General features: G+C 39.8%; 1 protein-coding gene across 3 annotated transcripts in view; it reads left to right on the top strand.

The window, feature by feature from the left end:
• Positions 1 to 18,798, top strand: part of fto (FTO alpha-ketoglutarate dependent dioxygenase) — a 201,923-nt gene that overhangs the window by 71,166 nt on the left and 111,959 nt on the right. The window contains exon 8 of one of the 3 annotated variants that reach the window (XM_061814647.1): positions 928 to 1,074. The exons of the other annotated variants lie outside the window; for them this stretch is intronic. Within the exon in view, the coding sequence (XP_061670631.1) occupies positions 928 to 1,059 (132 nt within the window). The 3' untranslated portion in view covers positions 1,060 to 1,074. Of the gene's footprint in view, positions 1 to 927; positions 1,075 to 18,798 lie in introns of those variants that run through there. 3 annotated transcript variants of the gene reach the window in all.

Here is an 18,798-nt window from a genome sequence, read left to right as displayed (position 1 = left end):
TGCCCGTCTCCTTTAGATATCCACACAAAAATCATCAAATGACGAGGTGCCCAGTAAATGCCCATCGACCAAGGAGTGGGGAGGGATTTTGCGTGTTTGTGTATTTTTATAGTGACATGACGGACGGGCATCTTCTTAAAGAAGTGTCATTTGTTTAATCGCCGCTTCGCAGACACTTTTATTGCAGAGGGACGCAGCTATTAGTCAGACACTACCGTAAAGGAATCACTTTGTAATGTCACACTCATAATTAAGTCTCCGGCATCGTCCTGTCCACATGTGCCACACACACACACCAAACAACACTATGCTTACTCTCAAAGTGTTGTGTGTGTAAACAGGCTTGATGCTAAAAGCAGCAGGGGGCACTCTTGTATCACTGAAGCATCCTCGCTTCTCCTATGCTCTCTCTTTTGCCACCTCACTATCTCTCTTTTCTCCTTGTGTTTCCTTTAGTCTCTCGCCCACCGCCAGTGACTCGAGGAGCTCTCAGTCTGTGTCAGTGTGCAGAGCTGAGCAGTAATCACATCTAATGCTCAGGCTGGGATAAAGACTGAGAGCACCTCCACTCTGTCACTCGCTTTCCTCTCTTTTTTTTCCGAGCTCTGTCGCCCGCTCGCTGTCCAAGTGCTGCCTGGCAGTTGGTAAGTGGGTGGGTGGATATATTTTTTTAAAATGTTTTAATTTTTTGGGGGGCATGATCTAAAGTCATCAGGGGCGCCGCCTCTGGGGGCCCTAAAAGGAAGTGTATGATTTGGAGGCACATTTAGAGAAGGGCATCAATGAAATGTGAGGTCTCTCTCTCTCTCTCCTCTCTCTCTCTCTCACTCTCTCTCTCTCTCTCTCTCTCTCTCTCTCTCTCTCTCTCTCTCTCTCTCTCTCTCTCTCTCTCTCTCTCTCACTCTCTCTGTCTCTCTTGCTCTCAAGCTCTCTCCTCTTTCATGCAGGTCTTTCTTAATGTTGAGGAGCGGCCAAGTAAACCATCGCCTGTGTGTATCTGTTTACATTCGGAATAATTTTGGGCACTCAAGAGACAATAGTGCAGTACAGACAAATTGAATAAGCTGTATAAAAATATATTTTTGTCATTAAAAATAAAATAAAAACAACATAAAACATTGCATAAAATGTTCTATTATTTATTTTTTGAACAAAAGGTGATAAATGAAAAGGACTGTAAATATGTGTGTGTGTGTGTGTGTGTGTGTGTGTTGTGTGTGTGTGTGTGTGTGGTGTGTGTGTGTGTGCGTGTGTGTGTGTGTGTCCACCTTTGAACATCTTCCCTGCAGAACGAGCATGTTGAGTTTATCCAGTAGATTTAAAAATAATCAAAAATAAAGCAACAAAAATCATCAAAACAAGTATAACAAAAATGCATTCAAATTCTGTATATTTATAAACATCATTATAGTTTGATATATTACTACAACAAGGAACCCTATGTAGTTTCAGCACTCATTTAGGTTATCTAAAAAATTAAAAAGAGATAAAATAGCATGAATAAAATAAAAATATACACTTAGGATATTTGTAAAAAATAATATCACCTAACATACATAATCTGAAAACATCATTTTAAAAAATAATTACACAAAAAATAGCACAAATAAAAAAAATGCAAGTCAGATAAATTTAGCAACGTTATTGTCACTATCAATAACGTTATATAGTAACAATATAGTACTATTTCTAAACCTAACATTTTACTTCAGTTAAAAAAAAATCAAATGATAAAAATTAACCATAGAAATATATGGAATAGCATATTCAAATTCATCATCATAAGTATCACTTTACTAATACGGAGGATGTGTGTTTTGTCCCCATCGGAATGTCTTCCAGGCATAGAGACCGGATCTAATACTGGGAATTTAAGGTCATTTTTTTTTATAAACAAATAAATGCAACAAAGATATAAAGATACACTAAATATTATATGAATGATGAAAAGAATGAAAGAAGTGGCATTTTATAAAAATATAAAAAAAACATTACTTTGTTTATCTAATAAAAAACAAGGGAGCGATGCTTCATAGTATAGAAATAGTATTTCATAAACATACAGTTTGTTTCTTTATTTGTTTTACGTCTCCCCTATTTTGTCCATTCATTGAGTCGATGCAAAAATAATATTACATTTGCCCGGCGCACACGTAATAATACAGGTGTCGTGATGAAAGACAACATTTATTGCTCTGGCAAGCAATATTTACATCCCCGTGCATCCACCTCTTCCATACGTTGATGAAAAGCACTTCATGCGTGTGACTTATAGATTTTTTTCCTTTTCCTTTTGGGGAGTGGATGAGAAGGGGGGGAGGCTATGGTGAGATCACAACACATTTCTCTTGAGTTATTTAAATCAGGCTCAACCCCCCCTCCTTCTCCCACATCTGCATCTCGCACACACATACACACGCACACACGTTTTTTTATTGCATTTATTTGGATGCTAACACCTGGCTGTAAAGCTGTTGAAATGACCTCCACTCCATATTATTTTATATGAATACAATGCATTCTTCTTACAGTAATGGAGTGGGGAATCTTTCCCTGTTTATAAAGCCATCCAATGAGCATACCGTTGTGAAAACACGCGAGGATCAAAGAAATGTTTATCCTGACGCTATATTATGAGCATTTGAATGTTTAACAGTTCCCCTGCTGTTTGATATGTTATGGGGTCACCTCAAATGGTCCAGAGGGGGCGCTAAATAACCCACGGGCCTTAGGTTCCAAGGTGTGCTGTGAAATGTAAAGAAGAGGAAGGATATTTTCAATCATTTTGTCATATTTAGCGCAGTGAGGTGCTTTTCTTACAGTGGAAATGGTGCATTTGTGGCCACCCTCCCTTAGTTTATGGTCAATGCCGCTGCCTGGGGCAGCGTCCAGCCTGTTATCATGCAAATGCACTCTTCCTTTCAATTGAATGACATTCTGATAACAAAAAATCCCATACATAAATAGATAAATACATTTATGATTCCACCAATCTGTTGAATTCATTATAACTAAAACAAACAAAATATGGACCACTGCAATATGTGACCAACTGAGAATTTACATAATCTACAGTCCTGTAGTATTAACTAACCCTAACCTAGTTTAGATTTTTTTCCCTGCCTCCCCAAAAGTTAGGGTATATAAAATGTATGTATGTATTCATTGTTATTGCATTCTTTGAATTAATTCTTAAATCAATTGGGATCATATGTTCGATGATGTGTTGTGCATTATAAAACATTATTTTTTAAAAATATTGTGTAACATTGATGAAATACTTGGTTATTTGTCCTCACATCAACTACTTTTTACTTTCACAATTTTTTTAATAAAATTTTCTTCTGAACTACCTGCCCCTAGCTATGTGGTGAAAACTCACCACTTTGTGGTATTTGTACTTTTTCTAAAAAGATGCCACATTCTGCCACCAAATAGCAATTGGTGTCCAAGAAGTATATTAAAGTTATACCTCTCAATTAAGACTATAAATGTTTCACGATCATAACTGAGAGATTAGATTTAAATTATTTATTTAGGCAGTTTTTCTTCTTGGGGGGGGGCGTCAATAACCTGTGTTTTTCCCCATTAATATAGTAGGGGATTACTGTAACAAGATTAAATTAGCAAGTTTTCCATCTAGTTTTCATCTTGTCTATTAATGAGGTGGCCTATCATCCTGTTTTGAAAATCAAATTTTGCCCTTAAGCATTGACCTTGTGGTTAAAGATTGTGTGCATGTCTGTGTGTGTGTTTGTTTGTTTGTGGGAATGGGGAGTTTAAAAAAAAAAAATCTTTTTTTTTTCTTTTTTTAAACGTAAAGGTTTTTCACTCCACCATGATCGGCGTTGACCTGTCTTACTGGTTCCCTCAGGAGAGATCTATCAAGACCGTCAAAGAATAGAGACATTTTCCTTGAACTGGCAACAATGATTCACAATGCACAATAGGCAGAGAAAGAGGTTTGGCTTCATGCAGAGTATTTTAAATACTGGCGTGCTGTTGTGCGTGTCAGCACCCTATCCTCCTCTTTTTATTTTTCTTCTTCCTGTCTTGCATGTGTGTGTGTGTGTGTGCATGCATATGTGTGTGCACGCGCGCGCGCTTATGCTCCATTGATGCTAATGTATGCACTCGGTGTGACTTTAATTGATTTAGCAGCTTTCGCTCTGCACACTACAGCTTTTTTTTCTCCTCCTAATTTGTCACTTTCCCCGACTTCAATGGCGGCTCGTCTCACGACTTCAAAAAAGCGGAGTCGGCTGTGGTGGCGAAATCTCTCTTTCTGCTCTCCGTTCCCATTCTCCCCGCCTTGACATCAGCCTTGTTAGAGGGAAGTCTTTTTGTATCAAGGAAAAATTAATAGACTTTCATAATGGTAAACGGGATCCACTCCAGCCGGAGTGCATTTGTATTCATCAAGATGTAACAAACAGGAAGTTGTATCTGAGGCCATGTCTTCCTCTTCTCTACTCACCCGGTCTGTCAGACCCTTTTTTTCCATCAATGCGGTCACACCTATATATTTTTTTTCCCCCTCAATCTATTTCCGTCTTGTGGGTCTGGATTTTAAGAAGGCTATTCCATAAGGGCTGCCATTGATTGACGATCCCTGCTAACATGATTATTTGGGGTTACAAGTGGCCGTCAAACTCCTCAAAAGTCATACATTTAGAATTTAAGAATTTGTTCTGTGACCAAGCTTGTGATTGAATTTACGCAGATATGAAATCAGTATGCCCCTTTGAAATCAATCGGAATGCCATTAATCTGTTCCAGTCACCAAAAACCACTATAATTTATAAAAAAAACATATTTTTCTTTAAAAAATGAAATATGGGTATCACTTTTTACATTGATCCATCCATCCATCTATTCCTCTTCTACCGCTTATCCAAGGTTGGTTTGTGGGGGCAGTAGCTTTAGCAGGCATGCCGAGACTTCCCTTTCCCCAGCCACTTCATCCAGCTCTTCCGGGGGCATCGTGAGGTGTTCCCAGGCTTCCCGAGAGATGTAGTCTCTCCAGCATGTCTTGGGTCATCCCCTGGGTCTCCTTCCGGTGAGGCGTGTCACGGCGGCATTCGAATCTGATGCCCTAGCTACCTCATATGGGGGTTATATGTCCAAAATGAAGAGTTAATGAGGATATTCGGGATTACCTCAGAAGTATAACACCTCAAAAGTTGTCAAGTTTTGGACTTTAGATCACATTTGGGAAATCTGAGAAAATTTGCCACATACAGTAAGTCAAACAAATCCATCAACATTTTCAATATTCAAGGTTCTCCTTCAACATGTCAGCAAGCATTTCCGCAACATGAACACATCACGTTACTCCACCATTTTTGTTCTTTACTGTGTGAGTGCACAAATCTGTGAAAAATTGTGTGCATGTTGTAAACACGGAAACAAAAGTGCAGCGCTTTTAGATTTACTCACTCTGAGACCCGGTTTCAAAAGTGATCATGAACAGTGGTTTGACTGAATCGAAAACACAGCCTTTTCAGTTCATAAAGCTTATGTCATGACAAATTCACTTTTTGTGTCATATTGGATGCCTGAGCCAAGAAATGTAAACAATTTGGAGGTGAATCAGCATTGTCCACTGCATTGACTTCCTGTGTTCCGAAGGCTATAGCACAACGAAGAATGTGTCAAGAGTATAGAAGTAGGTACTAGGTAGTAGGTGTGTGTGTGTGTGTGTGTGTGTGTGTGTGTGTGTGTGTGTGTGTGTGTGTGTGTGTGTGTGTGTGTGGAGGGGGGTCAATGTAAATGTTATTGCAGCGTTAGCTCATTTGATCAAAGTCCGGGAAAAGGTTAAGTGAATCCAATCTGGGTTTTGTACGGCAGAGTGGAGACACAAGCCCCAGGACGGAGAATGGATTATCATATTGGCGCTGTTGGAGTAGTGGCGGGGGGAGGGAGACTGCAGGAGGGGCGCACTCGGATGGACAGTTTACCTTGGCCCGTAATGCGTTTAGACAGCAATTGGCCTTAATAACCTTTATTGACTCCAGCGGGTCAGTGCCAAGAATCTAATTATCAAAGTGTATCAATTTCATTGGAGTTTGGAGTTCGCCTGGCTCCAAATAATTATTTTAAGGTCGAGCTGGGGGCAATTAATCCCCTCTCTCATTTATTTGATGGCTTTGTAAAACATTATAAATGTAACACTTTCTGTTGTGCAGCCCAACATAAATAATTTCCGCAAGAAATCTATTTTTTTTTCTCTTGGAGAGCTTGGGAAAAAGGCATATATTAGAATAAATGTTCCAGTTGTTTACCAGCAGTCATTTATCTTCTTTTAATGTTGGCTACTTGTGTCCCCAGACTTTATATTTTCAAATCCATTCACATGGATGTTTTAGAAAATATGATGCAGCAGAGGAACATAATATATATTTTGAACACTTCTTAGTGAGATTATAGGGTGATGTTGACATACATTTTTTTTCATTAGCATCGCTGGGTAGATTTTTTCTTTTTTTTTTTTTTTCAAAATCCATGCACACACACGGAGCTCATCCAAAATTTTAATTACAAAGAAAAGAAAAAAACCCTCATAATGTAACAGTTTCTTTAAAATAGTAATTTTATACATGTAGTTTTTGGTAAATTGTATTCAAGGGAGAATTTTTTTCCCCCCTGTGTTCATTGACATACAGTACATGGAGCCCTTATGACATTTATGGAAACGGTACACATTTTTTTTTCTTCTTTTTTTTCATTACATTGTTTTGCCAGGCAGATAATTTTTCTCTCTCAATTCACATCATGCATTCCATCTGAATTTTCTGAAAGCATTTACTGAGCATATGTTCCTGATTATTATAGTATTGGGTTAACTTTTAGAGAATTTTCGATTATATGTGTAAATTTTTTTGCTATTTCGCTGGACAAATTTTAATGCTATCATTCATACACATGGAACCAAGATTAGTTGCAAATCTGTGGTTACGGCTCGTTTTGCTGCTGTTCATGATCTTTTACACGGTTTATTTTAGCATTTATGGTTGTGTGCAGTCTTACGCGTTTGATTGTATTGTTGTGTGAAAAAACAACATCCAACCTACCTTCCTGCATTGCCCTAGTCAAACGTTAAGAAATTACCCCGAGATTATTATTATTCATTTAAACAGGAAAATATGAGGCTGGTGACGTGTGTTCCAGCAGCTGTTTATGAATAGAATGAAATTTAACCAGGGAAGGAAAGAACGGAATAAAAGTGTCGCATTATGGAGGTATTTGCCATTCCCTTTGAAGTCCTCCTCCAACAGCGTAAACTGAATTTTCAGCAGTTACCCAATAGTGTTGTGTGTTAACGCGTAAACCTCTTTAGAGAATTTTCATGGGCAGATATGGCGGCAATGGCAGCAAGCGTCTATGTTACCTCGAGCCAATGGAGCCCAGTGTCTTTACACCTTTGTGAATGGGGAATGTCAGTGGAGTTTGTATATTGCAGAATGGCAGCAAGTTGAAGTTTGACCCTGCCATAGTTCTGCAGTACATTGTATGCTATGTAGAATAGAAGACTGACAGTATATGGCACTTTACAGACTGTATGTACTTTCTACTGTCATGTTCCATATACATTGGCATTAATGATGAAATGGAAATCCCCAGTGTCTTAATATCCATCCATGGATTTTCTTTGCCGCTTTTCCTCACAGGGGTCACGGGAGTGCTGAAGCCTATCCGAGCTGTCAATGGGCCGGAGGTGGGGTACACCCTGAGCTAGTTGCCAGCCAATCGCAGGGCACACGTAGGGGCAATTTAGACTGTCCAATTAATGTTACATGTTTTTGGGATGTGGGAGGAAACCGGAGTGCCTGGGGAAAACCCACGCAAACACAGAGAGAACATGTAAACTCCACACAAAGAGGGCCGGGATTGAACCCGAGACCCCAGAACTGTGATACCAATGCTTTACTGCTGTTCCGTGCCGCCATATCCTAATAATACTGTGGGAAAATAAAAACGGGTAGTTTTGGTATCGCCAATATAGAGCTCGTGCACCAATGTCATAAATTCACGTGACTTTTGTTTACCTTGCCATATTGCCGGTCAAGCTAAGCATTGTTCAATGCTAAGTCGGTTGGAGACGACATGGAAATATGTCTTGTAGCACAACGCCCAGAGTTTTGTCTGACACCGTTAGACATTTAGAAGCTGGTACGTGGAAAAATGAGAGACACTTGGCATAGAGGACCCATATTTAATGCTGAAGTCTACGTTTTTGCCGAAAAGAAATTGGACGGTTAATTCGCTTCTGCTTGTCTTGGACAACTGGATATACACGAGTATCTGGTGAGTAAGTCGTCGAGATTTACACGGAAAAGTTTGAGAGTGTATAAAAGTCTGAACGCATACAAATACTTCTTTGCTGGATCTGTTCTCAATCAGGAATAAATCCCACATAGTGTCGGTTTTGACGATTTGTGAATGCGGAAGTGTGTTGCGCAACACGTTGACCTTTGCCGGAATCCATCCATCTTTTCAGCTAGTATTCAATACAAATACCAATATTTAAATAAATGACCCCAGGTTTTACACACAACTCGCATTCATTAACTATTATTGGAAAAAAAAAAGAGGACAGAGTTGTCTCCATGGAACATACACTGAAGTGATTGCAGTCACACTTAACCTCGGTAAACCTCTGCAACAGTTTTTTTTTTTTTTTTAAAACGCATCATTCTCAAATGAGCCAATGTGGCATTATAAATACTTTTTGGTAACTTGAGATGAGGTGTGACCAACGATTTAGTTTCTTTTTTTAAATACACATTGGATTAATTTGAGAACAATGCATATTAAAAAAAAAAAAAAAAAGTCTGTGAGGGAGAGGTTTACTGAAGTTTAACGTATGGCCGCAACACGCTTCCGTGTACGTTGAAGACTCCGTGTCGTGTTTTTTTTTTTTTTCTTAACGCATTGTTCTCAAATGAGCCAACTTGGCATTATAAATACTTCTTGGGAATTTGAGATTGTTTAAGATCGACAATATGGCGGCGTAAAAATGGTGACGTCATGTGCATGAGCTCTATACCTGCATGTGGTGTGCAGTCAATATATTTTGCACAGTGGAGCTGTATTCAACACATGTGCCTCACAGGTCTTCGATCCTGGGTTTCAATCTTGATTCTGACCTTCTTCCTGTGTGGAGTTTGTACGAATATTCCCCTATTTGACGGGATTACTTTCAGATAGTCTGGTTTCCGCACACATTCCAAAAACATGCATGTTAGGATACTTGAAGACTCTCCAGATGTGTGAATGTGAGCGAGAATACTTGTTTGTCCATATGCCAATAAAGCTAATTCTGATTCTGATGTGGGCTGCGATTTGATGGTGACTAGTCCAGTATGTACCCAGCCTCTCGCCCAAAATCAACTAGTATTACCAGCTACCTCAGTTTCCCTATGACTCCAATGAGGAGAAGCGCTCTAGAACATGGATAAATAGAGGTCATATAGTACAATAGCTCACTGTGTTTAATTTGGTAATTTTACCACATCATCGTAAAAAAAAATGCAGCCACTTTGTAGAAGTCAATCTTGTGTTGAAAAGGTAGATTTAAATGATGGCGAGGTATTTATTCAAGTAGACCTCATCGAGGGGTCTCTTAAAGCTTATGTCACTTTTTGAGGACATACACTCGTTAATTTGGGCGGAATGTGAAAATGACTGTTATGAGAATTTGTTTTCACTTTTTGTTATTACAGTCCACCTACATTGGGGCCAAGTCAGAATTTTGTGAATGAATGGAGCCCGGATTGTTACGGATTTTCATAAACTACTATGGTAGTTAATGTATATGTTTGTACAAAAAAAACCATGATGATTAATTGTATTAGGTAGGTTTTTGTAGTAATGTAGTGTAGCACGGTGCTCTAGTGGTTAGCATGTCACAGTGAGGTTCAATGTTCAAATCTCAGTTGTGGCCTTCTGTAGACTTTAAATTAATATCTACTTCCACATGTGGATTTTATCCTGTCTGAATGGTCGTTTGACAGCATTTTATTTTGGATTAACTAATGACCACTCCTGGGTATATCCCAACGCTCACCCAATAAACTGAGTCTGCAGCTCAAAAATGATTTATGGGTAATCCCATAAGAGAGGTGTAATGTCAACATGTAGTTTAAATTCCCAACTAAGAATGTTCTGTCCTTAAAGTGAGGGTGGACAAACTTCCCACGATTGTTTTGCTGCTGTGGAGGACTGTTTTTGGAATTAGGAGCTTATTTGAGCGACATCATTGAGTTTGTGTCACCGCTGTGGGCTCTGGATTGTGTCATAGCAAGGAAACAATGAGGCTGTTCTACATCACTGTCATTCAGCGAAGGGAAATTAGCTCATTTGAAAAGAAATATGATAAAGAAGAAAAGCACATTTGCATCTTTGTACCTGCGTCTGTCGGATCTAATGTGGAGGGCAGCTTTTCCCAACTGCAAGTGGGCGGCGAATGTTTATTGACAGAAGTTTGGATAATTTATTTTGTTTGTCTATGTGACATCTTTTTAGTTTAAAAAGCTGCTTGTCTTGTCTTCTTAAAAAACAAATGAGCACTTTACAGAGCCTGATCTGCTTTATCCGCTTAGCAGCTCACTGAATCCAGCACATTTATTTGCTTCCTTATTTACTGATTTATTCATTTACTCTACCCCTTCGTTCATCCTTCATTGTACCCCCAGCCAGTCTCTTCTTCTCCTTATCCTTTGGCCCGATTGGCAAGATAAGCCTTTAAGAGGAGGAGAGATAACACCCATTAAAGTGGTAAAAAGGAATCATAGGGCAGGGCAGATTAATCACAGTTTCACTTTAATCGCGTCCAATGGCATTGGCTGGAGGGGTCCTGCTTATTCGTCCTGTCATACAGACATTGGGGAAAAGAGTGGTTTGTGTTCAAGTGCCGCAACGACTGAGAAAGGTGTGGTGAATGAAAGCTCATTACACCATAACCAAAAACAGGAACTTAGTTTGTCAAATTTTGGCTAGGGTTGTTCATTTACTCACGGGTTAGAATGCATCAATCAGGATTTAAAACACCCCGACTGTCTTTATTTGATAATAACCAGGGGTGTAACCGAAAATCACAGTTTGGTATGTGCCTCGGAAGGTGGAGGAGGCCTTGGTATATTCTGGAACTGCTTTACTCTATCCAGAAAACATTGTCTTAAATTTGTGCAGGGCACCATGAGTTCTCAAGACTACTGAGGCATTCTGAAGCAGAATGTACTGCCTTCAACAAGTTAGCAACCCCAAAAACCTGGTTAAATTGATTAAAGAATGGCTAAGAGCTATATCATGGCCTGTTTGATTGAACTGAAATTTACAGTTAAATAGATCTCTTGATTGCAGTGATACTCTCAGAAGTTGATGCAACAGACTATTAAATCAAAAGTTATCATTTTTGACCATGTGTGTATTTCATTTGGACAGTTTTATAAAACGGTAAAAAAATGGATGTCGAAGAATGTCCTGGAACACAGCAAGTCTTAAATGTGTCAGTATTGCTTCATCGTGATTTGGATGTTCTTTAAAAAAAAACACAGCAACCACATGACTAACAATAACGGACAATGCCACACACCACAAAGGACGTCTTGAACCATAATTGGATTATGGAGTCATACACTCCATAAAACAGCGCTTCGCTTTAATCTGGCAAAAGGGGTTAGTGACACTGGCAGTTTTTACATTGAACACTGTATGTTCAACATACTGTACACAGTGTATGATCCTAAAATAAGTCTTGGAAGACTAGACTAGATACAATCTGATTCCATCAAGGGGATTAAGTGGGAAATCCGGGAAAATGCACTTTGGACTTAAGTTACACCGTGTAACTAATTATTGTGAAGAATCGAGGACCTAATTAGATTTGACTTCAATTTGAAAGGAAGAGAGAATCAATTTCAGGCTACTTTTCATGACATTTGCAATTGCTTATGACATGAGTTTAACCTTTGAATAAAGCCTCTGAACGAGGCGAAAGTCGACTCCGTAAGATGGGGAAAACACTGGTCGTATTAAATGAATGTAATATTACGCAAACCGTGCCATGTTTCTCTGCACTTAATTAGAAAGGGGCATTCAGGAGTTTCTCAGTACACCTGATTCATTATGCCTGTTGGATATGATCGCTCCCCACCCAACGTGGCTGATGAGAGCTGCTTAAGGGTGTTTATGGAGACTGTTAGCCAGCAGTGGATGCCGCCCCGCAGCTCTCGCCCAAATAAAAGAGTCATTTATTACATCTAACATGACCCTCTCATTATGCGCAAATAGGAATTAATGAGCGCTATATCAGGCGCTCCCGGTGGACCCAAAGCGGGGCCGCTTTAAGGACTAGCGTTAATTACACCGTCCTTTATCTTGCCCATTTAATACCACCCCATCGGATCGCTCTGTCGGCAAGGGGAAGGGCTTGACTAACTGGAGGAATCTTGAAAGTTTGCTTCATATTATTTGTGATTAAAACTGAAGGACAATACCTTTCTGGTCTGGGCTTGTTCTCAAATGGATACAATTTTCCACCATTTTGCACAACAACAGCTATAAGCTGTTGGCTCTGTCCGTGCCTTGTTTTACCGGTAACGTGGTAGTAAAATCATATTTCAGTGCATATTAGTGTGAAAAACACTCATTGGCCAGAAATTAATTAATTGAAAAGAAAATTATGGTGGCTAGTGAGTTTCCGTCTTGTGCCATGTGGCAACATTTCGTCTACTGTAAAATCGCTTGCCGATCATAACCTCAAAAGATGTCAAGACCTTCGTCAACCAAGGCCTCCCTGCTAATCCATTTTTTTTTTTTTTTTTTTTTTTTTTTACAATTTTGGTTGTGTGGAGAGTTTTGTTTAACTGGATGTTGCTATCTTTTGTTCACTAGTCTAGTGGTTGTGTCTTCGTAAGAGTACAATGCAACCTCGAGGGCTGAATGTAGCCTGTTCAACAACCCTGGTTGTCCATTTGTTAACTCCATCATATTGTTTGCAATGCCCGTTTTCAGTTAATTTTGCATAAATTCTGAACTGTAGAACATCAGGGAACAAGATTCTAGAGTTTCCAGTGTTGTTTTATCCTTACAAAATGGTTCTTTTGTTAGACTGGCTTCTATTTGATGTCAAATGGATGTTTTAAAACATCTCTTCGCAGTCCTGGGCTTATGACAGTTCTTAACAAACTACAAAAACTTTCAAAGCTACCAAGGATATGTAGTTAAGTAGTTTGTGCAGTGGCCTGAGGAGGTCGTCACTTAGTAGAGGAAGACAAGCTCAGTATTGTGTTACTTGTTTTTCATTTGATTTTTTTTTATAGTCATGGTCAGTCTTCAAGTCTGTTTTATTTTTGACTTTACTACTTACTGTATGTGTTCTGACTTATGTACAATTTGTGTTACATTGTCAGAGCTCTGTTGTAAAGCGCCTACCCCCTGTACTTTCCTTTGATTTCCAAATGTAAAAAAATAAATAAAAAACAAAACTAAAATGTAGCACTCTACTACAGATATCAATCAAGCGTGTCTCCAAAACAAGATCAATCCCAAATGGATTGCATTCCCGTATTTTTCTTATTGGTTTAGCAATTTTGCAAGCTTAGGACATATGTATCACTCTGACCTAACCACTCCAAATTACAGGATGCTTGGCCTTGGTCCCAGTTAGCAAAAAGCTTTTTACTGGCAAGGGGGTGAGATGCTGATCCCAATCTGCTATCCAGCAAGAATCTAGTCAAGGCTTTTTATACATTCAAAGAGAGAAAGAGGCTTTTAAAGGGAGCAGAAGGTGCTTGAGTGTCTCGCTTGTCGCAAAACATTTCTACCCAGCTTGGCCTGCATTGTCCTGCATTCACTTCTCTAAAGCATCTGCGTGATAGATGGATGTTCCATGCTCGCTCAGCCAATGGGGAGTGTGCAAGCGTATGTAGCTTCTTCCTGACACTGAAGAATAGGAGGTTGTTCAGCCATTAGGACAAACTGGATCCACACGCCTTTTATGATGAGTCTCGGGACATAAAAGCCTTGCAAGAAACAGGCTGGTGAATTTTTATGTGATTTTTGTGGGCCCCCGGCGGGACAACGACCCAACAACAGATTTGCCTTTTCTTCTCATGCGCCCCCAAAAAGGGAGTACCACAAAAGATGGGGAGTTCTGCTCCATTTGACCCCGTGGAAAGCATATGTCCATTCCAACCAACTCGTATTTTGGCTTCAAGATGGACTGCCTTTGGGGCCATACAAAACCTCCCTGGCCACTTGACTGTGTTACAATGCCTTCAAACAAAATCACTTGTCAGGACTCTTCCCTTTTTGGGAGTGTCTCTATCCCCCGCCCAACCACCCATCCAGCCCCTTTTCACTTCAAACATGTTACTCTGATGTTGCAGACACATTTTTCTAATGTTTTACACTCCATATAACCTGCTGTGTGTGGTGAAACCTATTTTATCCGTTGACATAATTGATGGCCCTGACAACACTGCATGGGTGAGTTTGGCACAAAGGCCTTATGTTGCAGGGACGCTTCAAAAAAAATACTACACATACTGTATAGACACAAGTTAGAGTTAGGTCCACATTTTTACTCAGCTTTATCTTATTCGTTCATGAAACACCAAAGTTTTTAAATCACAACAATTCGAGTGACTGATCAGCTAAATTACTAACAAAAGATAAATATTTTTCAACTATGCTTGAGTTCAAATTTGTTGTTTTTATTGTCAGTATTTCAACCATGGGCAATGCAAAAACCACAGCACATCGACCACATCAGTCAGGAGATGCCACACTATCAAAGTCAAAGAATGGGTTAGAACCAATATCTCCTGAATTTGCTTCCTGGTAAGTAGAAGCATCTTTTATTTGAGAGGAGACAGGGGAGAAAGAGAATGTATCACTCTAGCAAAGTGGAGACTGGCATGTAAGAACTACTAAGCCACACCGATACGATGAGCTGGGTTGAGCATGTGCTCATTTTTGTGATTTGTACCATTTTTTTTTTTTTTTGCCAAATACTATGATGATGCTGCACTTTTATTTAATATGAGCAGGTTTCTGGGGAGACTATGGAGTATACAGTGATAAGAATGCACACCAGTAGAATGAGTTAATCCTGTCATTTGTTGAGTTTTGTCATTTCTAGTTGTGTAACTAATCTTATAATCATATTGACACTGGGCAGCTAGAAAACAAACTGCTGCTGCAAAATAGAAAGTAGAATAATACTAGAACATACTGACCCAAGGCACAGCTATCAATTGCGTTTGCATTAGTGTTTAATTTTTGTCATTTCTTGCTGTGTTACCTCAACTATTACAAAGGCGTGACAATTTCTTTTAAAAAAAATAAGCTCCTGTAGCAAAGGGAAGACCAGATATAATAATGCAGCAGTCAGCACTAAAGCAATACAATAGACTAGCATGTAGAAGTACTATTTTCTTTTCTTAATACTCGAAATATGAGCCTTCTAAAATCTAATGGTAGCGAGAAAACATTAAGAAAATTCACCACTGTGCACACCCACACTCAAACTTCTGCAATGTCACGGAACAATCAATGTGTTCTGGCATTATTTCTTATTGGACTTAATATCATTTTGCCACCATTGGAGAGTTTGCCCTCAGGAGCAAAGGAAGTCAATGGTGGCGTGCCACAAACATATACTGATCATTCGTCTGACTACAACTCCACCTGACAGGATCACAGGTTGCCCGTTGTTTATGTTGGTGAGCAGAAGCTTTCCATTTTCCCTGCAGCGAGGTACCTGATGCCTTTCTTTCTCCCCCTGCGGTCAAAGTAATATTAGTATCTTGTATTAGAAAGCCCAAAGAAATTGAGACAGCGAGGAGGTTGTCAAACTCCCACTCGGCTCACCTTGGTAAAAACAGACATCATTGCAGGTGAGATTGTCGCAAACAACAGTCTGCTGTTTTGTAAAAGGTCAATTGAACCTGCCGTTTGTTACTGTATTGTGCTATTGTGACTAAAAATTAAATTTAAAACCTTGATCTTCTGCATGGTAAAGGTGGAAATATAGCAGAGGCACCATAAATAAAAACGTTATGTATGAGTGTGTTTCATTAGATGTTTCTGGTGAAAGGACAAAAAAAATCACTAAAAGAAGAACTAAACAGTTTTCCTCAAGGGGTGCCAATATTTTCTATGCTACCATCCATCCATTTTCAGAAAAAAAAAATTCAAATTGGATTAGGAAGTTATCCTCTCGTTATAGTCTTCTCTGTCTGCTTTCAAGGGGTGGTTTGGTATGGTGCAAATGGGCATATGCAATGGACACCTCACAAAAGTCAAATGACCCAAGTTTATAGGAAATTAGCCTCCTTTTGTATCTTCTATCTTGCTGTGGTTAGGAGGGCTATGTCCCTTGCAGATCCTAAAGGCTATGCCGGCATGTTGGTGTTTTGGTGTTTGTCGTCAGTACACATAAAGCTATCAGTTTAAAAGGGCTCTGAGTTCTCTTGGTGTTAGGCAACTAAAGCATTGCGGAGGGCGGAAACAGTCCCAGAGACACAGGGAGAACTTGAGCTTGCTATTTTATAAAGTTTAGACCATTCTTTAACTTGTATCTGTTTTAAAAGCATCTTCAATATAGGCACACCATAAAGCAATTTTTTTACCTTTTGATCATTCTAGGAAAGGGCTTGTTCTTATTTGACAGCATAGACAGATGCTTTGGTGTTAAAATCCACTTCTAGCTAGTGGTGTTAATAAGTGGCCTCTGGCTCCCCTCCAGTCTCAATGTCTGCTTGTTTACATACCCTTCTTGGTTGAAGACCTAGTCATGTTTAGGCCTATCTTTAGTAAAATAGACAGGGTTTTGTTTACTGCTTGGAGTCCCAAACGATGGGCTATCCTGGTCCCATTTCTCCTCTAATTTGCCTGAGGATGTGTCCTGAATCAATGGGACTTGGGTGGTCAGCATCAAGATGGAGGGTGTGGCGGCTTGAGGACAGCTACTGCCATCATGGGGTAAACAGACAGAATGAAGGGTGTTATTTTAGATGATGCAGTAAGACAAATGAATGCCAGGCTTCATCAACAAACAGTGGCCCGGCCAAATGGCCTTGGGATCAGTTTGAGGCTAAACCTGAGAGTCTCTCTCAACACCGTAGAGCCCTCCGAGCCCCAGAATCTGCTTTGTCGAGCAAACACACATGGATTTACAGAATATGGGAAAACACAATCTACGATATCCGAGCCATACCCAAAAATCATCTGTCGTCATCATGAAAAGCCTAAATTTATTGGTCTATATGCCAAAAGCTTCTGGGGGCAATAGTAGCTGTTTAGTAAGGACTTGGGCTTTGGGTTCACACTTCAAGTCCAGCTTTTAACAGGATGAAAAAAGACAGCTGCAGAAATTATTGAAGAGATGCTAATATGCTTCCTGTCTAATGCTGGGGTGCCCTTCAGCAAGACACCAACTCAAGAGGTGCAGCACCGTTTGCGTGCTCTCTGACATCTGTTCTGATCTATCCCAACATGTGTATGATTTGGTTCACTGTGTGTGGTGTAGAGCAACAACAAAACAATGTACATTGCACTTCCAATTGAAAGATTGTAATCTGCACATTATAAATAAAATTAAAAAAAAAAATCTACAACAAATCTGTGCTGCAGGGCCCCAATGGCAATATTTCCCAGCCCCGACAGCAACTTTCCTCACCTGTCACCCATCCCTGGAGGACATTTTTCGATGCAGATTTACGGTCTCCGTTGTGAGAGAGTCACCAGCACTGTTTTCATCTGGTCCCTCTAATATTTGGTGTCTCTTCTAAGTCAAATGTAATCACTCACAAGGTGAAACTTTCTTTTATTTTTGACACCTGTCTTGAAAAAGATGTAAGCGCATTACACTGTCTGTGAATCACACCGCTCTCCCTGGGAAACACACAGGGAGACAATCAAACCTTTCTTCAGCGGGAATTAAGACAGACAGGTAGATTGTCACCCCCAAAAAATGCAAAGGAAGAAGAAACAGCATCCCTACTTGCATTGTGGGTGTTTTTTTTTCTTCTTTTTTTTTTTAAAAAGATAGCTAAGAAGACTCATGAGGCGGGTGACTGTTAATGGGAAGAAATGAATGCACTTGACTGGTGGATATGACAGAAAGAGAGTGCTCTTAACAAGGTGTCACAGTCAGTCAGAGTTAGAGATCCATCACTTTCACAGGCGTCTCTGAGAAAGCCCCCGACGTTTTTACGGATATTCAAAGAGCCAGAAGAGTTTGTGAAGGATGGAAGAAGAAGGGGGGAAGGAGGGCTGCGAGGAAGAGACAATTTGACTGTGGCTGACAGCGCTGCATTTAATTTGGACTGCCATATCCTTTTTCATTTGACTCCGTCTCAACCGGCTTAAAAGCGGCAAAGGACTGTGCAAGCAAAGGTTTGCTAGGATGCCTCCGATTAACGCTGATGTGCCACGTCACACTTTTAAGCCAGCCTGTAATTCATGTTCAACAGGGGGATACTCGCATATGACACTCTGGTGTGCGAGGCTGTGATTAATTGACTCACACTTTAATATAGGGTGTAATTTGCTCGTCCTCTGATGTGAAACTGTCTGAAATGCCAGATTTACTGTTTGACGCCATCCTGTGGATGTCACTGTAGAAACTTGGGCCACACTTTGAGGATATCACCAACTGCTTCGAAACATTCTACCTTAATCTCATATAAAAGAAAATTGCTGACCTCGAACACACACTAACCCGAATCTGGAATGATACTTCACGTCTGATTTACAATTTATTTCCATGAAGAAATAATAGAAATA

This window comes from Syngnathoides biaculeatus, chromosome 3 (assembly GCF_019802595.1).
Source record: "Syngnathoides biaculeatus isolate LvHL_M chromosome 3, ASM1980259v1, whole genome shotgun sequence".
Classification (NCBI taxonomy): domain Eukaryota; kingdom Metazoa; phylum Chordata; class Actinopteri; order Syngnathiformes; family Syngnathidae; genus Syngnathoides; species Syngnathoides biaculeatus.
The sequence above is the reverse complement of the archived record's forward strand: the minus strand, read 5'-3'. Positions and strand labels throughout refer to the sequence as shown.